Source organism: Panthera leo, chromosome C1 (assembly GCF_018350215.1).
Source record: "Panthera leo isolate Ple1 chromosome C1, P.leo_Ple1_pat1.1, whole genome shotgun sequence".
Classification (NCBI taxonomy): Eukaryota; Metazoa; Chordata; class Mammalia; order Carnivora; family Felidae; genus Panthera; species Panthera leo.
The window spans coordinates 8,490,538-8,514,939 of NC_056686.1; the positions used below are offsets into that span (position 1 = coordinate 8,490,538).

Genomic DNA, 24,402 nt, shown 5'->3' on the forward strand with positions numbered 1-24,402 from the left:
AGCTAATCCCTTGTCTTCTGGATAGGTTGTAAAAATGTCCACTGAAGAGTTTTAAGCCGTAGAGCCAGTCATCAGATTTGTTCTTTTTTTTTTTTTTAGGTTTATTTATTTATTTTGAAAGAGAAAAAGTGGGGAAGGGACAGAGAGAGAGAGGGAGGGAGAGAGAGAGAGAGAGGGAGAGAGAATCCGTAGGAGGCTCCCCACCACCAGCCCAGAGCCCGACTTGGGATTCGAACCCACAAACCACAAGATCATGACCTGAGCCAAAGTCAGACGCTCTACCAACTGAGCCACCCAGGCGCCCCCAGATTTGTTCTTCTGACCACAAAACAGAGAATGTTTTGGTGAAAAGCAGGAGCAGAGGCAGAAGGGCAGCGTGGGAAGCTGTTCCAGTCACCCAAAACACGGCAGGGAACATGGCCAGGGTTTTGTGGCAAGCGGGCACCCACACAGAGGCCGGGCCTGCCCGAGGCTGCTGCTCAGAAGAACACGATCCAGCCCTTAGTACCCAGGATCTGGGCCATGTCCCCATGAGCCTGAGGGCTCATCACCGAAGCCTGAGAAGAGAGAGAGCGACCCCCAGGGTAAGGGAGTCTGGGGTGACTTCAGCATGTCCCTTCCCAGCTGGGTTCTCTCGAGGGAGCAAGATCTCAGAGATGTTTCTTGGTCTCTCAGAGGTCAGAGGTCCTTTCCTGCTCAAGTTTAGCGGCGGGTGGTTGCCTGCAAGTTTCTTATGAGCTGGAGAGGGTTAGGGTGTTTCCATGGAAAGGGTCATTTCAAGACCCAAGCTGTGGCCAGAGGAATAGCGGGAATTAAGACACCTCCCTGTCCACCCCCACCCCCAGCACCTTGCATTCTCTTCTGCAGAAGTCTAAAAAGATAGAAATGCTACGATCGTCCCAAAGAGACCCTGTACTGGTCTCAAGGTGCCCATCCCAGAAGCCCTGTGGGTTAGGGTCTCACTGGTGCCCAAGGGGTCAGCCACTTTTAGAGAAATGGACAAAGCACAGTAGGCCTCCTCCAAGAGCGAGGGAGAGGGAGGGCCAGCCCTGGCATGGGGTTGTTAATCATATAATTTGTTTTACCTTTTAGCATTTACCAGTATGTCCTCTGAATTCATGCCCCTAGCCCCTGGGGGCTTACTCGAATCCTAGAGGATATTACCCGGCACCCCTCCCCCACAGGGGGGCTGTCAGACAGATGGAGAAGGCTTGTCACTGTAGGTCATAAATTCCCAGGCTCCCTGGGCGGACAAGGTCCTTGAGGCCACCCCACCTGCGGATACGGTGGTCTTCTTCCCCTGCTCCCCCCGTACATAAGTAGTTGCGAATGGCAACAATTCTTTTATTATTTTTTTTCCCTTCGAAGTTGATTTATTTTGAGAGGGGTGGGGGAGGGGCAGAGAGAGAGAGAGAGAGAGAGAGAGAAAGAGAGAGAATCCCAAGCAGGCTCCCCACTTCATGGGGCTGAAACCCACGAACCATGAGATCATGACCTGAGCCGAAAGCAAGAGTCGGATTCTTAACTGACCGGGCCACCTGGGTGCCCCCGTAACGGTTCTTTTCAACTGCTCACCTTGAGCCCCTGGAACACTCTTCAGTGACCCAGGAGAAGCCCGAGTGACGATGGTGCAGTGCTCGTGTTAAAATTTGAGTAGAGAGCGTGTCTGAGAGTGTCTGTTGTCTTTGCTACAGCTTTCAGAATAGTTTAAAACATTTTTTTTTAAAGTGATGTTAGAATCAAACGTTTAAAGAAGCCCTGAAGCATCTCTAGCAAATATGGTGGCTCGGATGTCTCGTTTTCACACGTGAGGAGGAGACTCAGCGTCAGGGAGAGGGGTTGATGGGCCAAGTTCTCCCAGTGGGTGGTTGTCTGGCTCACAGCCCGGACTGAGCTCGGTAATCCTCTGCTCTGTCAGAGCATCACTGATATTCCTGGCCCAGGATCCCCATCAGACCCACCCCCCACCCCCAGCCCTACTGCCCCACCCCCATCCCTCTTCCTCCCCACCCCCTCCCCCCATCCCAACCCACCGTGCGGCTGGTGAGCTGATCAGCAAGGCAGGAATGTGAGCCCTACCGCTGTCCTGGGATGCCCCGGGGGCAGTCCAGCTCCACAGTTGTCTGCCAGGCAGGTGGGACAGGAACCCCCCTAGTCTCCTGGCCCTAAATGCCAGGCTGTTGGGAGGGGAGGGGCTCAGGAATCACGGTAGACTCCAGCCTCAATTAAGTGCCTTCGTTCGCGTGTGCAGCCTTTGGACGGAGACAGCTCCCAGTCAATTGTCCCCACTGTGTAGGGACAGCTTAAGGACATGAGATAAGTTCTCTCCTCCCTGTCCCCAGCTGCCAGTGCCTGGTCCCCTTCTTGGGCCTCGACTGCACTCACAGCAATGACAGATTATGTGGGGGAGGCAGGTGACCCCTGATGAAGCTCAGTGCATGGTCGGTGGTGTGCAAGGACCGTCCACGTGCACTGGGTGAGTTGCATCATCTTGAATGTGTGGCTTTACCCTCCCGGAGCCTCGGTTTCCTCATTTTAAAAATGTAGAAAATGACATGCTGTGCAGGGCAGCGGGGAGGGACGCAGGGAGAAGTGGACGAAATCAGTCTCAGCGGCAGCTCCTGTGATTACATTTGCTTTTGTTCTGTTTTGCTTTTAATGAGTCACTTAGATCTCAGTTACGAGAGGGGCATCTCTGGGTCGCGGATGGTCTTGAAGTCCCCTTGACAACTCTCATCCAGGGCAACTCCAGGCTGCTGGGGAGGGCATCCTCCCCGGGGGCCCGGAAGGGCGGACTTTGTGAGCAAGCCGCAGGCGGGGACAACCCTCCAGGGCTGATGGGGGTGGGGGAGGGGGGGGCCTGCTGCCCCTTTTTTGCCTGGATGCTCGGCGCTTTGTAAAGCAGCCTCCAACTGGCTTTCAGAGTGACAGAAATGGATTGGAGCCCCTCATCGCTGTGGATCCCTGGCACGACTTCTGTTAGCAGCCCACGTTTCCTGAGGCGCTTTGCCAGGCTGGCATCTCAGCTGCTGGGCTGTGCCAAGACCTGCGAATAAATCCCGTGGGCTTGGAGAGAGGGCTTCATGCAGTGGTCAGGGCAAAGTGGTGCCAGGATGCCCAGCCTTCACTCCAGTACTCATGCTCTCTCTCAAACCCACACATGCACACGCATGCACGCACACACGCACACACACACACACACACACACACACCACCCTAGGAATTTATTCATGTTCTTCTGCTCAGGGTCACTTTGCGCTCAGTCCACTTCCATTCCCATCCACTGTCAGTGCCTGTTATTTGCAGGGTCCTGTAGATGTGATGGGAACAGAGGGAAGAGAGGGACAGAGCCCCCTAGGATCTTTCTGTCCAGTCAGTCTTTAAAAAAGCCTGCCCCAGCACAAGATGGCACATGAGGTCTTCAGGAGCTGGACACACATATGTGGGGGCGCGGTGGGGAGCATTTGTAACTGGGGGACTGACAGGGCTTCCTGGAGGAGAGGACATTTGGGATGGACCCCAGAGGACGGGCAGGATTTGGACAGAGAGAGATGGGGGGGGGGGGTGGAGAGAGGGGGTTGTTTGAGGCAGAGGGGACAGCCCAAGTGAGAAGAGAGATAGGAAAGGTGGGGTGTGTTTGGGGCCCGGAGAATAGTCTCTGTTGACCGTGAGGGGGAGGAAGTAGAAGTCAAGGCTGCAAAGCCAGGTCGGGGTCACGTTATACAAGGTTTTGAGTGCCGAGGTAAGGAGTCGCCGTTAAATGGGAAGGCAATAGGGAGCCAAGGACAGTTTCGAGCAGGCGAGGGTCATGGTCAGAGGAATCTGTCAGCAGTACGAGCTGCTCTGGGGGCAGGACGGTGCCGATAAGGTCTGGGGAGAGAAATGGCTCCCAGTGGGTGCATCGATCGGCACCGCACACTGAAATCCGTTCTTGCTTGTCCCAGGCTGGCTCGCGCGTGATTTGTGGGGTGCAAAGGGAGGGAGGGAACAAAGATGGCCCTGAAGCCAGTTGGGGTACCGTAAACAGACCCACGGCCATTGGAAGACTCTTGGCAACAGGACCCCGGTGGGAGAGAGAGATGCCAACGGGTGCGCTCATGATGCCTGAGGGCGTGGCGATGGGCTTCCTCTTCCAGCTCTGCAGAGGAGGGGCTGTCGTCTGAGACAGTTCCCCAGGCGGGTCAGCGAGCTCACACCTTGGCTCTCAGAGTCACCGACCTGCTTCGCGTCAAGCATGCTGGCCCACGAGGGCCTGTGGGTCTGCCCACCCCTCCTCCTCTGCCTCATCTGGCCTCTTCCTGCACTTCTGGAGTGACCGGCCTCACCCCTCTCTATTCCCACCACCCCTGCCGGTGAGGGCACTCTGTGGGCTTCTCTCAGGCTATTGTCCCTGTGAGACAGAAGGGCCGCGCGGGGTGGGGGACAGCATCCCACACGGCCTCAAAGCCTTTCTCAGTCCCAGGCAGAGCGAAGCCTGGCCAACCAGCCTGGAGAGGAGTCTGCATCTGCCTCAGGCCCGGAAACAGGGTTCAAGGGGTTCCCCGGGGGCAGAACAATACTTGACTGACAGGCCTTTAGAATGGCCCCCCTCCTCCCGCCCAGCTGCCTCAGGAGCCCAGGAGCACAGGCCCCGGCTGCCTGAGCCCCGGCCTCCAGAGCCCTCATTATGGGAAGGCTGGAGGTGAGGTTGATGGGGCCGAATCCTCGTGTGGCCACTGAGGTGGACAGCAAGGCAGGCCAGGGCTTCATGGTTTACCGTCTTAGGCACGGAAGGCTGTGTGACGAGACAGGAGTTGTCACGCCATGCCATCCCAGGGTCCCACACGGCTCCTGAGACTCTCCCGGGACGCGCAGGGGGCTCCCCGGGGTTGGAGGAAATAGGATGGCCTCTTTCTCTCAGTCGGTGGTTCTAGCAAGATCGGAGCTCCAGGCCGTGGAGGCAGGGCCTGGGCCTTGCAGGGGACCAGGGCACTCCAGGCTGGAATGAAAGGAGAGCAGGATAAAGGACCCTGGGACCAGGCAAGGTGGGAGGAGCTGTTCCCCCCCTTCGGCCCCCCACCCCCTCAGAGTGGGTCAGCCTGGCGGGGCCCCGGCCTCCCTGTCCGGCCTGCCCTCCCCGCCCATTCTGAGAGCCTCACTGGGAGTTGGCTAAAGGCGAAGCTGTGGGTGGGGGAGCCGGGGGCAGGGAGGTTGTGGGGGGCAGGTGGGGCCACAGGGGGTGGTCGCCAGAGTTGGGCACCTGCCCCACCGTCCCCAGCCACAGGCCTCATGAGCCTTAGCTCCGACGTCTTCTGGAACATCCAGGGGTTGCTTCCTCCTCCCACAGGGGGGCGGCGGGGGGAGCAGTGTGTGCCCTGAGGAGGCCCCACTTCTGGTGGGCAATGAAGGGTTATCTTGAGGGTAGGTCAGGGTCAGCTCACCCCACCCTGCAGGGGTCAGAGCCAAGCTTCTTCCCAAGTTGCTCAGCGCCGGCAGAGACAGGGCTGTGTCAGAACCTCCCGGCCCCTTAGAGGAAAAGAAAAGAGCAAAGACAGGGACCGAGCGGTCTTGGGACAGCCACGAGGGAGGTGCAGAGCACAGACGTAGCAATTACATGTATGAGACTTACTAGGTGTGGCTTAACCTCTCTGGGCCTTAGTGGCTGTTCCAGAAAATGCTAGGAGCCACTTCAGAGGCTTGTTGAAAGGACAAAGTGATATGAGTTCCCGCAAAGCTCTGAACCCGATCCCTGCCCGTGGCACGCGCCCAAAGAGGCTGTTCTGTTTGTTCGGAGTTGGGCTTTGAGTCAAGCCTCGGGCAGGACAGGCCTGTTTCTGAGCTTGGAAGGACGCAGCTCATTCCGGGGGACTTGGCAAAGGGCAGAGGTCTGTGCAAAGAGAATTCTAGACGAATCTGGAACCTGGATGCTGCTTAAGCCAACCAAACCAGGACTTCCCAGCCTCAGCGCTGTGGTCTTCCTGGGCCGGCAAGCCTCCTTCGTGGGCCATCCTGTGCTAGCTGTAGGGTGTTTAGCGGCATCCCTGACCCCAGAAGGGGCGACACTGCCCCGCTATGACAACCAAAAATGTCTCCGGACATTGCCAAATGTCCCCTGGGGGCCAAGTCCCCCTCCATCCCTGCTGAGAGACACCGGGCTATGATGATGTGGGTGAGGGGATTTGCAGAAGTGGGGAAGCAGAAGACGAGGAGGGCTGTTGAGCTGTCTGCTCATGGTGCTGCTTTTCTTACAGACCAGAGCTCATGGCCGGGCCCAGCACCCACGTTGTCCCCATGCTGTTCCTCGCCCTCCTGGTGCTCTCGGAGCTGAGCCTGGCAGGCTCCCTGGGACCTGGAACCCCGGCTCGGAACCTTCCTGAGAATCACATCGACCTCCAGGGCCCAGCACTGTGGATGCCTCAGGCCAGCCACCACCACCGGCGGGGCCTGGGCAAGAAGGAGCGGAGCCCAGGCATGCCCGGCCGGGCTCAGGATGGGGCTGTGGTCACCACCACCAGGCAGGCCTCCAGGCTGCCAGGGGCAGGGGAGCCGCTGCCCGGGCAGAGTCCTGCAGGCCTACTGGAGGACAAGGGCCCGCTCCTAGGGCTGGCACTGCCCTACCCGGAGAAGGAGAACCGGTCTCCCGGGTCAGAGAGGGTCAAGAAACGTGGCAGGGAGTTCAAGAGACGCAGGGAAAGGTTGAAACTGCACAGAGGTAGCCGGAGGTCTGCGAGGGGGTGGGGTCCTGTCATGGAAAGGAGGGGTGGGGGGATGAGGTAAGGGCATACCCCCATGGCCAAGGGGACTCCAAGAGGGGGGTGGGGGCGGGCACAAGGGAAGTGGAGAAGTGTCGATGGTGTGAGAAGCCGGGGAGGATATCCAGAGGCTCCATAGAGGGCAGGCAGTGGAGCCCCAGAGGAGGGGAGGGGGTCTCTCAAAAGTCAGAGTGATCTGGTAAGAGGAGGGAGCTGGGAGAGCCTTGGTGGTGGAGCGTGGGAATGATCCTCCTAAGTCAGGAAGCTCTGCCTTGTGTCTGACCGAAATCCACCCTACTATAAGCCCGGAGTAGAGATAGACTAGTTCGGTCCCCAACCAGGGGACTTAACACTTACTCAACTCTGAATCCCAGAGCGGGGACTGAGAGCTCAGACTCTGAAGCTAGGTCTGCCCCAGTTCGGCTGCGTCTCTGCCGCTTACTAGCTGCGTGCCTGGGACAAGTCCCCTTTCTGTGCCTCGGTGTCCCCTTTTGCAAAACGAGGATGAGGGCTCCATCTACCCTCAGTGTGGGCTCATAGAGGACTTAGATGCTTAGAATGGCACCTGACAAGCATCACGTGCCGTGAGCAGTAGCTGTTACTAGCTAATTCTCAACTTGCTCTCAGTGTGGAGTCACCGTCCCCTGACCCGGACACGGATGACCCAGGGAGAGACGTGGCGTCCTTATCCCTCCTGCCTCTGTCCTGTGTGTCTCTTGGGGTGCTCCCCCGCGGCCCTGGTCACCTTCTTTAACTTTCTCCCACATCCCCAAATCCCCGTGAGGGCCTAGCCGCCCCCTGGCCCCGGGCGCCACCTCCTTTGCCCACTCAGTCCCTAAACAAACATGTCCCAACAGCTGGGCCCAGGCAGCTCCTCCTGCCTGACCTGGCCCCAAGGCCACCAGGGGCCGACCAAGTGCCGCAAATGTGGGGCAGGTGTTCTCCAAGAGGAGCGTGATGGAGGCTGGGCACCCCCACCTCCTGCAACCGCTGGGGTCTTCCTTGCTAGGCCTCCTGAGACCCCCCCCCCGAGTGGACAGAACACAGTCGAGAGATCCCTGCTTAGACTCAGCCTCCCACCCCCTTGGAGGTCACGGTCAGGTTGGGTGGGGGAGGCTGGCATCCTCAAGGACTCACAAGGCATGAACTCATCCTGGCTCAACTCTAGGCCCCAGCTCCATCGGACCAAGGGCCCCACCCCCACCCCAAGAGAGTCAGTGTGGCAGGTGAATGGAGGAGGGGACAGTGCTGGAGGCCAGGCCCGGTACTGCCGACCTGCTGCGGAGCTCTGGCTGACCGGGCCCCAGTTGCCTTGTCTGAAAAATGAATGGAGTGGATTCAATGGTCCCTAAGTCCCCTTTCTACTCTCTGGGGTTTGTTTCCGGAGGGTGGGGTGGCCCCGACTGACCCAATCAAACTCAAAGTCAGATCTTGCCCGAGAAAAAAGAGGCAAGGGTGAGCCCGGGGCCTCCAGCTTCTCTCAGAGCCCCTTTGTTCCTGACCACCTCCAATCCTGCACACTGTCCCCTCACACTCAACTTACCCCAATGCCCACGGGTCTTGGGGGGTGGCATCTGTGGCCAAAAGCATCGGCCTTGTGCTCAGATGGACCTGTGTTTGAATGCAGGCTCTGCTGTCCCCTAGCTGTGTGTCCTGAGGCAAGTTGCCCAACCTCTCTGTGCTTCCGTGTCCACACCACCCCCCATAGATGAAGCCTGAAGGAGCACCCATCTCCTAAGAGTTCCTACCGTGGTTAGATGAAATAATGCTTGTAAGGAAGGACCCAGCATACAACAGGGCGATGGTTATCACCACATAGGAAGCCCTTGCTTGTACGTGACAAGCTGTGGATCTTGCCATCTCAAAGACCTCTCCCCAGTGCAGTGCCTCTCAGCCTCTCCTACTCATACCTCACCTCTTCCGGGAAGCCTTCCGTGGTCAATCCCACCAGTTCGCACTTGTTGCACTTACGCCCCCGGCTGTAACCTGACTTGAACTGGCCGGACTGCTGCTTTAGAGAGAGCATCCTTGGGCTGCCTCCTGGCGGCAACACTGCAAGTTCATTCAAGACCTCCCTCCTCTCTCCCCCCCCCACCCCAGTCCCTCGTTTCCACCTCCCCAGGAAGGTGGGCAACAGGAGTGTTGGCTGAGCCCATGGCTTGGCACATAGTCCCTGCTGCCTCCTTGTTCGCAGATGGAAATGTGAGTTGTGCTGTGGGTTGACACAGGGTGGTGAGCAGATAAAGCTCCTGTGTTTCCCACTCCGTGTCTCAGGCCGAGCCTTGGTCCGAGGTCCTAGCTCCCTGATGAAGAAGGCAGAGCCGTCCGAAGACCAGGCACCGGATGCCACGATGGAGGAATCCTCCACCAGCCTGGCCCCCACCATCCTCTACCTAACCACCTTTGAGGCAGCACCTGCCACAGAAGAGTCCCTGATCCTGCCTGTCACATCCCTGTGGCCCCAGGTAAGGGGCCCCAGAAGAGCCTCATCGTATATTTAGGGAGACTGAGGCACAGGGGTGGGAGGGAGCGGGATGAGGCCACCGGGGCTAGAGGCGGACCAGGTCTCCTGATGCCTGTCCAACTCAGCTGCAGCCTGGCAGCCGCTCTCTGCTAAAAGGGCTGCTACTGTCCGGGACAAAGTGGTCCTAGGGTTCACTCCAGGGACAGGCAAGGGAGCAGGTGCCAGCTCAGCACACCGGGTCCGCATGGAAAAGAGCAGGGACCTCGGGGAAAATTTTCACACGTACCAACGCGTCCTTGTGCACTGATCCAGCCCCGAGACCGCTGGCTGCGAGGTGAACTGAGCGGCGGCCTCGCGGTGCTACAGAGCCAATGACTTGTCAGAGGAGAGAAGGGACAGGAAAGCGAGTGGCTGGGCTTCACCCAACTCCCCGGCTGCATAGGTGTAGAAACCCTGAGCAGGCACGAATGCCTTCCCGGTCCCTCCCTCAGGGGCCTGGCGGATAACTCACCTGTCTGCATTAATACCATCCCACTGGGGTGGTGGCTGCAGAGTGAGAGAACTGCTTAGGCAGCTGTCCCCGTGTCCCCAGGGCTGGGATTCCAGGCTGCCCAGCAGAGGACGAGCTGGCCTCTAAGGAGCCCTTCCTTAACCCCCTGGTTCTGGGGTCCCATGTTTCGACTCGTACCTGTTGGGAGCTCCAGGCTCCCTCCTCTCCATGTCCCTCCTGCAGGCTCAGCCCAGGCCTGATGGGGAGGTGATGCCCACACTGGACATGGCCTTGTTCGACTGGACCGATTATGAAGACTTAAAACCTGAAGTCTGGCCCTCTGCAAAGAAGAAAGGTACGTCCGCCCAGCCCTCCACCCCCACTCCTGGGTTCTCCCTCACCCCCCTCACTGTCTGTCACGGTGGGGGTCCCAGTGAGCCCAGCCTGACCTACAGGTGTCCAGAGTGGGAGGGCGTGGCGTCTAAATTGGCACTGACACCCACAAGGCAAAGGCTGTTCTTAAGTGCCGATCACACGGCACACGTTTTCCTCTACCAGCTCGTTTTACCCGAAAAAACAAAACAAAACAAAACTGTTGAGCCCATTTTAGAGAGGAGAAGACGAAGGCAGAGAGAGCGAGGTAGACAGTCCTGTCCACGCCACACCGTACCGGGGGCAGCGTGAGCACCCAGTCCCCGGCGCCCACGTGCCGAGTCTCTCTGCTCTGCTTGGCGTCAGCTTCTGACTGCAGAACTTCTCGTTGCCAGAGAAACACTGGGGTAAACTCTCCAGCGACGGTAACGGAACGTCACCGGCTGAGGGTGAGCCGTGCGACCATCATCAAGACTGCCTGCCAGGTACGGAGCCAGCATCCGCCTTCAGGGCACGCGGCTGGGTGCAGGGTCAGGGTTGGGGTGGTGGAGGGGAGGCTGCACGGGTGTGGGGACGTTCCCAGGCACGTGAGCAGGGCCTGTGGGTCCGTGGCCCTAAAAGGGAGAGAAATAACAAAAACCAGAGCTACCTCTTTCCTGAGTGTCGCTGTCATACTCATACTTTATTTGCTCCTCATAGCAACCCAGGGAAAGGGACCCTGTCATCCCCAGTGTTTAGACCACCAGCTCCCGGACAGGCCGTTTCCTCTGCAACACATGGTTTTCACCCTGAGCGCAAAGAAAAGGCTTGATTTGGGGTCAACTGGACAGTCTTCCTAAGAGCTGGCTCGGTGTGTGGCGGGCAAAGCCCTGCCTCGGGTCTACCTTGGCCCCCCCCCGCCCCCCCACCCCCCTGCTGCTCCCCCGAGGCGGCGGCGGGGGGCGGGGGGGGGAGGGGCTTCAGTTTTCCCATCTGTCAAAGTGGACCTTGGCAGCGATGATCCCTGAAGCCCCTCCCAGCTCCACACCCCCCCCCCCCCAGCTGCTCTGCCCCCTCTCCCTGGGAGGCCATCCCACACCGCCTTCGCTCTGCCCGTGCTCTATCAATTGCCCATCTGGGGCAGCTGGGGTCTCTGCCACCCGCCCCTGGGGGGCCTCGGCCATGGCATCCATAGGTGGTCCCAGTAGGGAGCCTTGCGCACCAGATGGCCCACCCTGCCGGGCCACGGCCCTGCCACGGAGATGATGGATCTCCTGTCTAGTGGGACGGCGGGCTCGGCGGTGGGAGGGTCCGGGGAAGCGTGGCTGACCGCGCGCTTGCTGTGTGAGCAGGGAGCTGCTGTGACCTTCGGGAACATCTCTGCACGCCCCACAACCGCGGCCTCAACAACAAATGCTTTGATGATTGCATGTGTATGGAAGGTGAGCCCGCACTCCTGGGGGGCGGGGGTCCCCTGGGCTCTGAAGAGGGTGGGCAGAGGGGCCCGCGGCCAAGAAGAGGGTGGAAGAGGGCCTCGGGAGCTGAAAACACGAGCAAGAACAGCTTTGCTCGGTGCCTCCCCGATCTGTGAACTCATTTAGTCTTGATTCCTGGCATTGGTTCTCAGATGTGCTTTTCTCACCTCTTGAAACACAAGCTGGCATGATCTCCAGTGATCTGGAGATCACAGGTGGGAGAAGCTAGCGGGGAGGATCACATGGGACGTTGTCAGCCTTGTTTGAGTTAGAATTGGAAGTCGTCGGCAGGTGTTAGGTGGGAGAGTGACATGGTCCCTGCTGCAGGATGCTGAGGGACAGGAGTGGAGATAGACAGGACCGACAGGGAGCTGAGGAGAAGGCAGGGTGGGAAGGGTGCAGGGAAACTGCCTTCTGTTACGTGTAGGCAGGGTTGGGGACCCATTTCACAGAGCAGGAGACTGAGGTATGGAGCCGGCAGGAGGGCACTCCAGTCCAGGTTGGCCAGAACACTTCTGAGGTCCGATCTCAATCCTTGGCCTCCAGGTCCAACCCCGAGCGCCCAGGTGGGGGGGATGCAGCCCTGCTGAGCTGCACCTGCCTGGTTGGTGCCTGGCCGGGTGCTCAGGGGGTGGCCCCACCATCCAGGAATCCTTCCTTCTTTCCTCCCCTGGACCTCAGGCGGGAGGGGGCAGCTTTCCAGGCATCCGGAAGATACGTCGGCATCCAAAGCCCCATCTGCTCCTTTCCTCTCATCCCTCTGGCACTGGTCGGTCCTGGAAGGAACGCTTGCTTCCTCCTGGGAGACTCAGGCTCCAGAAAAAAAAAGAACAGAAGTGACAACTCAGGCAGCTCATTAAAGATGGTCCAGGAGGCGGCTGTCACCAAGATGCCACACCAGAGGGATCTAGGCGGTGGCCAGGAACCCTCCTGAGGACCAAGAGTCCTGAGGACCTCTGAGAAACCCTGAAATGCTGAACACGGGGCCCAGGGCTTAAGTCCAGCAGTCAGGGCCAGCCTGGGTTCTGGAGGGTTCTGAAGGGGCTTCTGTGGGAACCTAGTACTCCTGCTCATGAATCCCCTCCCCTTTCCAAGTGTCACTTGTGTGGCCACAGGTCTGGAAGCCCAGTGACCCAGGTGTAAATTCTAGACCACTAAGCACAAACTCTACCCAGCAGCTTGCTCCTTTATTCTCTGGATGGTGACATAAGTGAATCTTAAAGTAGCAATGTCCTCTCTCCCTGAGGTCACTCCTAACCTGAAGTGGTGGGATTGCTCAGGCCACACTCACATCTCTTTCCACCTGCCACCACCAGGAGGATGTGGCCTTCTGAGGCCTTAAATGAAAAATACATCTACCTGCCGTGTATCCCAGTAGATGCTGGTGGCCATGACAGAGAGAGCTTCAGCTAAGAAACCCTCCCACTGGTGGGCCAGAAGGGCCACACTGACTTTAATTTGGGTGGTCAGGGAGGGTCTCTGAGCCGTGAAGGCTGTGAAGGAGCCAGGGATGCAGAGAGCTTGGGAAAGGGATTCTGGCTAAGAGAAAAGCAAGTGCAAAGGCCCTGGGGCAGAGCATGACTGGGTGTTGAGGAAAAGCAAGAAGACTGAGTGTGGCTGGAGTTGGTGAAGAGGAGAGTGGGAAGTGAAGAGGGCAGACGGGAGGCGGGTCCAGGTCCCAGGGGGTCTTGTAAGCCAGACTGGGAAGTTTGGATTTCTATTTGAGTTCCAGGGGGAGCCACAGGAGGTTTATAGGGGAGGGCAGAATCTGCATCCCTTTACACATTTTTTTAATAGACCATCTTTTTTAGCAGCTTTGGGATTACAGAAAACTTGCACAGAAAATACAGTTCTCCTGTGCCCTCTCCCCCCCACCCCCCTGCACGGTTTCCCCTGTTATCTTGCATTAGTGTGGTATGCTCTTTACAATTGAAGAACCATGGTCTTGATAAAGTCCATGGTTTGTATTCGGTTCACTCTCGGCATTGAGCATTCCACGGGTTTTGATAAATGCATCATGTGTCCACCATTCCAGTATCACAGAAGAGCTTCATGGCCCCGAACAGCCCCTGTGCTCCGTCTCTGCATCCTTCCTCCCCGCCCCCCCCCCCCCCCCCCCCCCCGCCTATTGTCTTTTCTAAGCCCACTCGGGCTGCCGTGTGTTGAGTGGGTGGGTTTTAGGGCAGCACAAAGAAGGGCTGGTGAAAGTGTGCGGGGCGGTGGGGGCGGGGGTCCCAGAGGATGCGATGCGGGGAAGGAAGGGGCGGGCCCTGGCGGTGGGCCCCCCCTGACCCCCTTGACTCTCTCCGCTCAGGGCTGCGCTGCTATGCCAAATTCCACCGGAACCGCAGGGTCACACGGAGGAAGGGGCGCTGCGTGGAGCCGGAGACGGCCAACGGCGACCAGGGATCCTTCATCAACGTCTAGCGGCTCTGCGCGAGGCGCCTCCCCGCCGGCCTGGGGACCGCGCGCGCGCCGAGGTTTGGAGAAGCCGGGCAATTTGTTCAGAACTAGCCGTGCGAAATCGGTTGGGGACTAGATGGTCGAGGCTGCAGGCGCCAGCCCAGGACACTCAGCCCCGGCAGGGGAGCCCTGGGCGAACTGCCTCCGCCCAGGAGCCGAGCTGCGGCACACCTGCGCCCACCTCCCGGCCTCCGGAGGACCCACGAGGCCCCCGCGATCCCGGGGGAACCGCGTACTCCGCGATGGCAATGTCGAGACTGCCCTCTACTGCCCGACCTCAGCACTGCAATGGAGAGGTTTCCGAGCGCGTAAAGGGACCACTCCCAGAGACCAGAGAACCCGAGGAGGTGAACGCGGGAACACCTCTGCCGTACCTGGCACTGTGCTAAATGCGTGCCATACGTTATCTCTCTTAGTTATCACAATGACCTTTCAGAGTGGGCATTATCACCGTTTTATAGGTGAGGAAAACCGAGGCAGAGTTAAGTTATGACTTGTCCAGGGTCCCAGATCAATGCTCCTCAAACCTTAACCTGTGTAAGAACCCCCGGGGAGATCTGGCTCAAATGCAGATTCTGGCTCAGTCGCTTCAGCATTTTTAACAAGCTCTGGGGGGGGGGGGGGACATGCTGCTGATGCTGATGCTGATGGGGACCCCACTGAGAGCACCCAGGTCCTAGGGAGTAAATGCCAGAGCCAGGATTTGAACCCAGGCCAAGCCTGTCGGGTTCCCCAGGCCCAACGTGTGGTTGCTTGTCCACAACCAAGGATTTATCCCAGGTTCTCCAGGGCTTTCAGTGGGAAAGAAGCGTTCCCTGGCAGTTCCTTTCCCTGGGATGAAGTCTGCAAAAACGAACTGTTCTCTGCCTTCCCTGGACAAAGGTATATCATCTTTAAAAACAAAACATGCATTAAGCTCCCGCTTGCCGGTAAGGCATGACTTGGGAAGATTGGTCGCTGCCCTCTGGGAGTTGGTATTCTGAGATACGATGTGTTTGGGGGAAACAAGAGTGCATGTCCCAGGACATGCGCTTTGCCGTTGCCCTGATAGCTTCTTAAGCTTCTGTGGTTCATGCCCTTTGAGAATCGAATGCCAATATGGACTCAAAATATGCACCCATTTTGCATGCTGCCTTAGTGGTTTCCAGGCCTCCCACAGACATCTCTAGACCCCCACACCACACTTCTGCAGCAAAGCCTACTGAGGAGTTGAGGTACCTCTGAGGTCAAGGTGCTGTCTGAAACTACCTGCCCCCCCCCCCCATAAGCTAGACCCACGATGCCCTCAGAACATCTCTCCCAGCAGATTTGGCTCTAAGGGCCACTTCAGGAGAGCCACTTAAATCCCCCCTATACACACCTGGCACCTCATTCTTGGTCAGCCCTCTGGTCCAGGGCAAACCAGGTTGCAGATGACAAAAGCGTTCCCTGTCCAAATTCCTCGCTGGCCTGGACACCTGCCAGAGGGACCATACCCGCGATGTCAGGGCTGTTTACTCCATTGGGAAAATCAGTCAGGGTCAGAGGTCTGGCACCAAGCATAGCAGACAGATCTAGGAGAAACCAAATATCCTTGCTCATTTCTCCCTTTTCAAGTTCTATGGGCAAAGGAATCTGGGGCGTGGGGGTGGGGCAGGGGAACTGAAAGAGATCAAAGCCGGCCATTTGGAAATCAAATCCACCGGCAGTTTTGTCTAAGACCAGACAACGCCCGTGCTGTGTGTGCTTCACTTGGGGTGGCTGATGTGAGATTGTGATTGAACCCTAAGGGGGTGGCTGCAGGCAGGAAGCACAGCATTGCTTATGTCTGGCATCGCTTGTGTCTGGGGGCTAATAGGATGGCCCGGGGACATCACCAATGGAAAACACAGAAGGCCCCATGGAACTATCCCTGTCTACTAGGGGAGTTCCACGGTTGGAAATTCAGAGGAGTCTAGCTCTTTGCCCTAGCCACCTGCATGTCGCGGTTGCAAGGTGGTCTGTGGGTGCAAAGCTCCTAACACCAGAGTTAGGGATCCCAGAGCCCCCTGTGTTTAACAAACCCCTCTGCCAGGAAGTTCTTCCTTAGGTCTATCTTACATTTCTTTCGCTGGTACAGAATCCCTAATCCAGGATTCAGCAAACTTTTTACCATAAAGGGCAGTTAAATATTTTAGTCTGTGTTCCAATAAAACACTTTGTGGACACTGAGGTTTGAATTTCATATAATTCTCACATGTCACAAGCTATTAGCCTTCGTTTGATCTTCTAAAACCCATTTATGAATGTAAAAACCTCTCTTAACTGGCAGATTATCCCAAAGCAGGTGGTGGGTTGGATTTGGCCCACGGGCGCTAGTTTACAGGTTCCTGCTACAGTCACTGGTCTCAAACTTGGCTTCCCGTTAGAAGAATATGGGGAGCTTTCCAAGGTACTGATGCCCAGGCCCACCGGCAGAGTGGCACGAGTGCTGGTTTCATTGATGTGGGTTGCGTCTGGGCTTCATTTGTGTCCAAGGCTCCCCCAGGCAACTCTAATGTACAGCTGGGCCTGAACTCTGCCCTTGTCCTCTTGACTGTGGGAGTGCAGCTGGTAGCAAACAGCCTGCTCCACCTCTTACCCCCTTGGTGACCTTAGGAAAGTTACTTGTGCCTTGATTTCCTCATCTGTAAACTGGGTTAATGACTCTCCCTTCACAGAGTTGTTGCCAGAAGTAAACGTAAAATCCTTAGAGCATGTTTAGAATAGTGCCAGGCACATGATAAGCCCCCAGTGTGGGCTAATTTGTTTCCTAGGATAGTATTAGTAGGCGTTCTGTTCTTTGACGATGACCCATCATATACTCAAGGATCATTTCAAAGTCACCGTTCAGGCTCCTTCCCCTGGAACACTGGGGCCAGGAGATGCTCCTTTAGAAAAGAGAGGGCGGGGTTCTGTGGTCAAAGAAGTTTGGAAACCTATTCTGGACTCAGCCAGAGGCAGCCATGCCCACGGTTCCCACATGACTCCTTTCTGGGATTTGTCCAGCGATGCCAAGAGTGGCTCCCCAGCCTGCTGGGAATAGGCTGAGGGTCAGAGGACGTGAGGGCCGAGCCTCATAGGGAACGTGACGGCGTCAGTTGCCCCTTGAGGAATGACAGGAACCACAAGTCATATCCAAAGCCACAACCCCTTCCTCCCCCCAGATGGATCCTTACTCTAAGCCATATTCAACACACCCAGTAAAATCTAGTGTTGAGATGGTGGGCCCACAGCTCCTTGGAAATGGACCCGCTTTGCAGCAGGAGAGTCAGTGAGCATACACGGAACCTACAAAGACATCTCTGTAGGACAGCAGAACAGCAAGGAAAGTGGGCGCTGGGAGGGACACTGGGAGGAGCCAGAAAGCAAACCACTTAGGCTCCTTACTGGGGATTTCACGGGACTGGCAGCATCACCTCCACGATGACCTTTCCTCTCATGGGACGCAGTGAGGAGCGTGGGGGAGGGGGTTAGGGGGCAGCAGGAACTGGTTTGCAGAACCAGGGACTTTCATGGCAGGGAATGTGTTTTCTGAATCCTAAGTCAGGACAGGTCGTCTGATATAGGATCCTCAGCCTCTTCTGGGTGCAAGAGGCTCCCTAGTCTCTCCTTACTCACCATGTGGTCCTGGACCAGCAGCATGGCGTCACCTGGGAGCTTGATAGAAGTGTGGGATCCCGAGCCCACCCCAGGTCCGCTGAACCAAAATTTGTGGCAGGGGGGCACGGCCGTCTGGATTTTAACAAGAGCCAGGCTGTTCTTGTGCACGATTGAGTTTGAGAGACACGGGTCTAGGATGTATAGGGGGAACCAGAAAAGTGGGATGGTCTGGGACTTCTAGCTAATTCAGAGCCTTTACATTTGGGTGTGGGAGTTGGCAGATCTGAGATCCGGTTTGCCTAGTTAATAACCAGCGGGTGGACAAACCCCCAGGCTCTGAGGCCCTGGCAGGGCTGGAACTGGTCTATTTTCAGAGGAAATCAAGCGGAGCACCTGGGCCTGGAGCCCTCAGTCATTGGGTTTTCTGACTCTTGGGAACTTCCCTGGGGTGCTGTGGTTCCTCTTTAAAGTGTGGGGGCAGCAGGGGGAGGGGGGGAGGTGCCAGGCCCTTGTAGTCCCGTGATGACGTGTTGCATGTGCTCCCGTGAGCTGTAAATAAAGAGCCAATGGTTAATTAGCTGCTTTCTTGTCTCTCTCTGACTCCCCAGGAGATGATCTGTGTGTGCAGAGGCAGGGAGCACACGCGGGGCGTTTGGAGGGGACCGGAAGCCTAGCATTTCCTCAGCCACATCTTTGAGCATTTGCTCTGAGCTCAGCGGGAAACGAGACAGAGTCTCTGTCCTCACCTGGACCTCATCGTGACCCTTTAACTAGGCCTCTTGGTGGGAATGTCGTATTTTGAGCTCCCTCTCCATTTTAGGGTTGGGGTAGCTGAGGTCCCAAAGAGATCACAAGGCTCGTCACCGCAGGCTGGCCCTCATCCAGGGCCTGGGTGGCCACGTGTAGAGAACAGCAGACGCCAGCTTCAGCAGGATGGAAAGGAACAAAGCGCCACCATCTAAGCAGGCTCAGATGCCATCATGGGAAAGGGCATGAATTGGCCAGGGAGTGGCCTGGCTTAACACCAGGAAAGACGTCTCTTATCTCTGTGGCAGCTCCAGCCACTGGAGCAGGACCAGGCCCTGCTAGGCCTGGCTGATCATAATACAGACCAAGGCTGTGTAACAGCTCTAGGGGACTCTACATCTTGAAGCCAAGCCAGGTCCAGACTCTCCTGGGGGCCGGGGTAACCACAGACATGGGATGCCCCTTTTTTTTTTTAATGCTTATTTTATTATTTTTGAGAAAGAGAGAGAGAGCGTGAGCTGGGGAGGGGCAGAGAGAGGCAGACAGAAGATCTGAAGTGGGCTCTGTGCGACAGCAGAGAGCCCAATGCGGGGCTTGAACCCTGAGATCATGACCTGAGCCGAAGTCAGACGCCTGACTGACTCAGCCACCCAGGGGCCCCAATATGGGATGCTCTTAAGGGCCTGGTGTCCCTGTGGGGCGCTCCCTGCCCAGCACCACTGAGGGACTGGCTTCTGCAGCCTGGACGGGAAAAACACCCTAATCCAAGGTTTCCCACAGCATGGGCCTGGGATTCCCAGCATCAGGATCCTCTAGGGAGAAAACCCAGGTTTCTGAGCTCCACTCGGGCCTGTGACTCAGAATCTCTAAGGGTGGGTCTTGGGAATCTGCATGTTTAATAAGCTCCTTGCCCTAGGTATGAGAATTGCTTCATCAGATCTTCCTGAGAACTCACTTTCCTCCCCCACTCAGGCCCCAAGTAGCTGGCGAACCTCTCTCTGGGGATGGTTTTAGGGAATCAAGCCCAAAAAGTTCCGTTTCATCTAAGCTTCAAAAGTCCTCCCCTTGCTGGCCCAGCAGCTCAGCTCTGCCACTGCAGGGCAAGGCAGCCACAGACAACGCTGTGAATGGATATACACAAATGCATGAGCATGGCTGTGTTCCAATAAAACTTTATTCATACAAAAGAGCAGCAGGCTGGATCTGCCCATGATCTATGGTTTGCCAACCCCCAAACCTATACTCCTGACCCCTGGGTCCATGGTTGCAGAAAGGTATGCCAGGCTTTTACAAACCCCTCCCGCCCTGGGATGGCTACTCAAATCCATTTCTTCTGATGAGGGGTTAGAGCAGTACTGAAATGAGGAGTCAAGGCCAGTTGAACTCAAGGCCACAGGGATTTCAGCTCTCTGCCGGCAGCCTGGGTGCTGCCCTCAGGGGATCAGGTAGCTGGACGGGGGGGTGTATTGGCCAGGTTCTCCAGAGAAACAGAGCCAATAGCTTATTTGTATTTATATATCTTTGTGTATTTACATATCTCTTTTCTCTCTGTATCTATTTATACAGATTTATTTTAAGGAACTGGCTCACCCTATTATAGGGGCCAGCAAGTCTAAAATCCATGGGGCAGGCCAACTGGCCAGAAACTCAGGCAGGAGTTGATATGATGGTCTTGAGACCACATTTCTTCTGCTCTGAGACCTCAGTCTTTGCTCTTAAGGCCTTCAACTGGTTGGATGAGGCCCACCCACATTATTGAAGGTGCTCTCCTTTCCTTGAAGTCACCTGCTTGTAGATGTTGACCGAATCTGCAAAATGCCTTCACAGCGGCACCTAGATTAGTGTGTGATGAAATCCTCACATACTCCCGCTGGCCAAGATGACACAGGAAGCTGACCATGACGGAGAGGCGAAGCTCAGCTCTCCAGCTCTGGATCATAGCACCCGGGCACGTGGTAGAGTTGTCTTTGGTGCGTCTTGAGGTTCTGGGCTCCCTCACTGCTTTGCCAGCTTGAGTGCCAGATGGCAGCAGTGACTGCCATCTGTTACGTAAGCAGACACACCAGTCCTAGTCTCAGGACATGAAATCCTGGCAGGCGAAGGTGGTGTGATGGACACTTGCGTAGGCAAATGGCTAAACAGAGAAACTCCTTTCTCTGCACCCTCCCCCTCCAGGATGGTGTATCCTGAAACCCACATGTTTGTGCCTGGGGGACCATGGCGGGACACCTGGGACCCTTCCCCACTGGTGATTGGTCAGTCCAGTGGGGCAGCCTGGGCAGCTCTCTGCATGGCGGTCCTGAACTGTCTCTCCATGCCCCAGCCTTGACCTTGTGTCAGTGCCTGGCACAAAGCGGAAGTCATGTTTAGAGAGGGAACACATTCGTCCAAACACAACTGTGGCCTCTATCTATGGGGCGGTCCTCACTGCCAGAAGCACCCTCCTCTTGTGTAGCTAGGTATTATTAGAGCCCCTTTTTCAGAGCAGGAAAACTAAGTAGATGTATCGGGGACCCCACCCAGGTCTTTCCTACTCCAAAAACTCGATTATGTCCCCCGATTTCACACTGCCTCTCAAATGCCACAAGTTTGCTGAGCACCTACTAGAGGTTGGTCACTCCCACCCACCCCCACCCAGACCCCGGGTCACAGGAGCTGCACAGTGCATCTGGCATCACCAAGGCTGCTTGCGGGGCCGGCAGGGGACAGGAGTTCTGCCAGGCAGGCCCCAGCCCCGGGCTGCCAGAACCAAAGATCATGCCCTCACCATGCTGCCTTCTAGAAGGCCCCGCGGTGTGGAGGGGGAGGGGTTTGAGATTCCCTCTCAGGGGCTTCCCAACTGGTGAAACCTGCGGAGATACCCTGCCCGACCCCAGTCCCTGCTTCCTTTTTCTGATCCCTCCCCCTGCATGGCTCACAGCCTCCCTTACTGTCCCCCCGGCAAGGAACGCGAGACCTCAGAGAGCCTGCCGCAGACCTGGACCCAAAAGCCATTTGGTTCCGAGCTGGCCCAGCAGAAGGGGGTGAAAGCAAACACCAGGATAACCCCCACGCAGATAGGCACTTGGGGGCTGCAGGGCCCAGGGCCCATAACTGGCCTTGTGCGTGTATCTGAGCGATCAGCAAGGTGCAGCCAGAGCCCTCAAATGCCTTTCTTGAAATTCCACCCCGAGCACATGGAGAGATGAGAAGCCTGACGGGGAAAGAGGCGACAGCCTGAACTGAGGCCAGGACAGGACAGGCAGTGGGAGGCAGGGGGTGCATAGTGAGAGCCTGGGAACGCACAACCACGATGGCATAAAGAGGGTTGCTGGAGTATGGACGAGGCGAATGAAGAAAATGCCACAGGACAGAGCCGCGGGGAGGGGCGCCGTGGCTCTGTCTTGGGCAACACAGCCTCTTCAGTGCGCTTTCCCTCTGGCTGTTGTCGAACACAACCTCTGTTTCCTGGGACCGGACACAATTTCCTTTTCTGCCTTTCCCACGCTCGCCAAGAGTTCCATGGAGCGCTCTGATGTGTTCTCTGATGCCTGACTTGAGCACACGGGTGTCTGGAGGGACAGGGTACTATCGCTACGTGTCTGGCAGGGCCTTCCCAGGGTGGGGCTCACCCGCAGCCATCTTCTTAGGACCCTGATGAGGTGGCAAAGCTATAGGGCCATCAGGAATTACGGGCTTCATTTTAAGGCTCAAGGGACAGTCTTCAAGGAGCCTGACCGGGGCCTCTAAAAGTCAGCCATGGATGCTGCTGTAAGTTCGAATTGTGTGCCAATGGGACAAATACCCTGGAATCAGTCCCCCTTTGACTAATCACAAAAAACAAACGTGTCCTCTAGAGTGGAGGCCTCTCCCACCTCCCAGCAATGTCCAGGCACCTCCAGAAAATCCAGGAAAAGGGATGTAGCAGGATCATCCAACCTGACTCCCTCTGGGCACATGCCTCCCCCGGGACCATGTCCCCTTCCTGGCTCTGAGTAAATGGTGCTGTGGACACAGTGATTTTACTGGTGAGTCATAATGGCATTTGATAGTTTCGGTACGTGCATCAACCGAGGACTGGGCTGAAGACAGGGAATAAAGTCTGGGAGCCCAAGAAAGCCACTCCCACCCCAGTCCTACAGGGTTCCATTCGGTTCCATCAGCTCCTGCCCCGTTTCCTGTAGTTGGTGGGCAGCAGCTGGCCCTCAGAAGGAGAAAGAAGAGTATAGCCACAGATCCAAAGGCCAGCACTGACCCACAAAACTCCCACGCCTTCCCCAACCCCGCCAGACCTCAGGCCGAGAAACACAGAGCCGGCAGGTTACATGTGACAAGCTAACATGCGCCCTGGAGGATGGGTCTCCAGATCAAAGCCCCCCAGGGGGATGTGCCACCAGGGGCCATGGCTCTGCTTCCAGACCCTTCTCTAATGTGCTTCTTGCGGAGGGCTCTGCATTGTGACAGGCGCATGTGACTTTCAGATGGTGTTTTGGTGATGTTCTCTGCTCTCTTTCTTCCAGCTGGATTTACCCCCTTGGGAAAGGAAGTGGCTGCACCCCCTCACAACGGTGGGCCTCCCCTGGGTTAAGAACTGAAGGACAGGGGGAAATCATCTCCAAACCTTTTCATATTCGGAGCCTCCTTTGTGCCTCACACAGCGCCGGGGACTGATTATCACTGTCCCCATTGTCTCGATGCAGAAAAAAATGCGGAGGGATTAAGTGTCATAGATGCAAAGTGGCAGCGCTGGGGAGGGGAGGGTGTTGAAGCTGGGAAGGTGGTGGGCAGCAGGCTGAAATGCCGAGGTCTTTGCTAGTAGGAAAGGGGGGGATGGGCTTCTGCTCCCCATCAAAGGGGTCTTCCCCGGGGCATCTGTTCAAAAAGCATTCACTGTGGGCCCAGACGTGCTGGGAGACGCCAAAAGACACTTGTGGTTTTCTTCACAGCAGGAGGGTAGCTATTTGCCTACTGAGCATTTATGAGGTTCCAGGAGCTGTGCCAGGAGGAGGCAAGGCAGGGATCCAAAAACACCCACCTTTACCCAAAGGAGCAAGCAACCATGGGAAAGTGATGGCTGTGGTCCTGACGCAGGCAGGCCGGGACTAAGAACCCAGAGTGGGGCGGGGGCGGGGGGGGGCGCCACAGACCCAGCCAAGAGAGTCCTTGGCTCCGCGCAGGATAGAAATCAAATGCATGCCAGAGAGAGTGAAAGCAGAGTTTAGTTTAATGAATAGCATGAGTGACAGAGTGTAACAGATGGGAGTGTCTGGGAGATGCGGAAACCAAAGGAGAGTGAGTCTCATGGTTGCTTCGAGTGGGGGCGGGGCGGGGGCGGGGGTTATACTGGAAAGGAGCCTAGGGTAGTGTTCCTTCGGGAATCCAGGGTAGGGTCCGATCAAAGATGAGGTGGGTGATGGGCGAATAACAGGAACTATTTTATAAACCACCGGAGGGAGGAGGTGTTGATGTCAACATCAGCCGGGGTTTGTTCGAAGCTGATGCCCTGGAACCTGTTTGGGATCTGGCTCCTCTTAGGTGTTCTCAGGTGTTTGAGGCCTAGGACAAAGCTTTTTTGCTTCCCCCCCTAGAAGTGGGAACATCGCTTCTTTGGCTTGTTCAGAGGCAAAGTGTAGAACAGGAGTGAAGGGGGCGTAGCAGAAAAACAGAGCAGATAGAGCCTTGCGTTATCTTTTTTTAACTTTATTTATTTTTGAGAGAGAGCACGAGCAGGGGAGCGGCAGAGAGGGAGACAGAGGATCCAAGGTAGGCTCTGTGCTGAGAGCAGAGCCGGACGTGGGGCTCGAACTCGAACTCACAAACCGTGAGATCATGACCTGATCTGAAGTTGGACGCTCAACCGATTGAGCCACCCAGGTGCCCCATTTCTTTTTTTCTTTTTAGATGTTTCCTGCATGGTTTGTCCCCTCAGTCGTCGTCCACAGGGCTCTGAGAAGCCATAGGAATATTCAAGTGGAGACTGTGGACCCGGCTTCATCTTTAACATTATGGAAAAGGACGATACATTGTTATGCCCAGAATTCGTGATCCCCAAAGACCACCAGGGAGCCGAGTCCGATGCAAAAGCAAAAGAACCTTTATTCG

General features: G+C 56.6%; 1 protein-coding gene, 1 long non-coding RNA gene and 2 other non-coding genes across 4 annotated transcripts; 1 reads left to right on the forward strand and 3 right to left on the reverse strand.

Annotated features, from left to right (window-relative positions):
• Nucleotides 1–215: 215 nt before the first annotated feature.
• On the reverse strand, nucleotides 216–300 carry TRNAQ-UUG. Its single transcript has one exon. It is a non-coding gene; the product is annotated as a tRNA-Gln (tRNA).
• Nucleotides 301–2,642: 2,342 nt separating this feature from the next.
• On the reverse strand, nucleotides 2,643–5,659 carry LOC122227667. The gene is made up of 3 exons (XR_006206184.1): nucleotides 5,421–5,659; nucleotides 4,757–4,978; nucleotides 2,643–3,046 (listed from the first exon to the last, which is right to left on the reverse strand). It is a non-coding gene; the product is annotated as an uncharacterized LOC122227667 (long non-coding RNA).
• Nucleotides 5,660–6,238: 579 nt separating this feature from the next.
• DRAXIN (dorsal inhibitory axon guidance protein) lies at nucleotides 6,239–14,580 on the forward strand. Its single transcript, XM_042952649.1, has 6 exons — nucleotides 6,239–6,691; nucleotides 9,006–9,196; nucleotides 9,929–10,040; nucleotides 10,453–10,542; nucleotides 11,389–11,478; nucleotides 13,826–14,580. Exons 1-6 carry the CDS (start codon nucleotides 6,241–6,243, stop codon nucleotides 13,936–13,938), a joined length of 1,047 nt encoding a protein of 348 aa, XP_042808583.1. The 5' UTR covers nucleotides 6,239–6,240; the 3' UTR covers nucleotides 13,939–14,580.
• A 9,619-nt stretch (nucleotides 14,581–24,199) lies between these two features.
• LOC122229027 lies at nucleotides 24,200–24,402 on the reverse strand. The gene has a single exon (XR_006206891.1). It is a non-coding gene; the product is annotated as a small nucleolar RNA SNORA73 family (small nucleolar RNA).

Excerpts from the sequence above, each read along its gene's own strand:
- DRAXIN (XM_042952649.1), top strand. The coding sequence starts at position 6,241 with ATGGCCGGGCCCAGCACCCACGTTGTCCCCATGCTGTTCCTCGCCCTC. Across the intron at positions 6,692-9,005 it reads AAGGTTGAAACTGCACAGAG|GCCGAGCCTTGGTCCGAGGT; the intron begins GTAGCCGGAGGT and ends TCCGTGTCTCAG. Across the intron at positions 9,197-9,928 it reads TCACATCCCTGTGGCCCCAG|GCTCAGCCCAGGCCTGATGG; the intron begins GTAAGGGGCCCC and ends TCCCTCCTGCAG.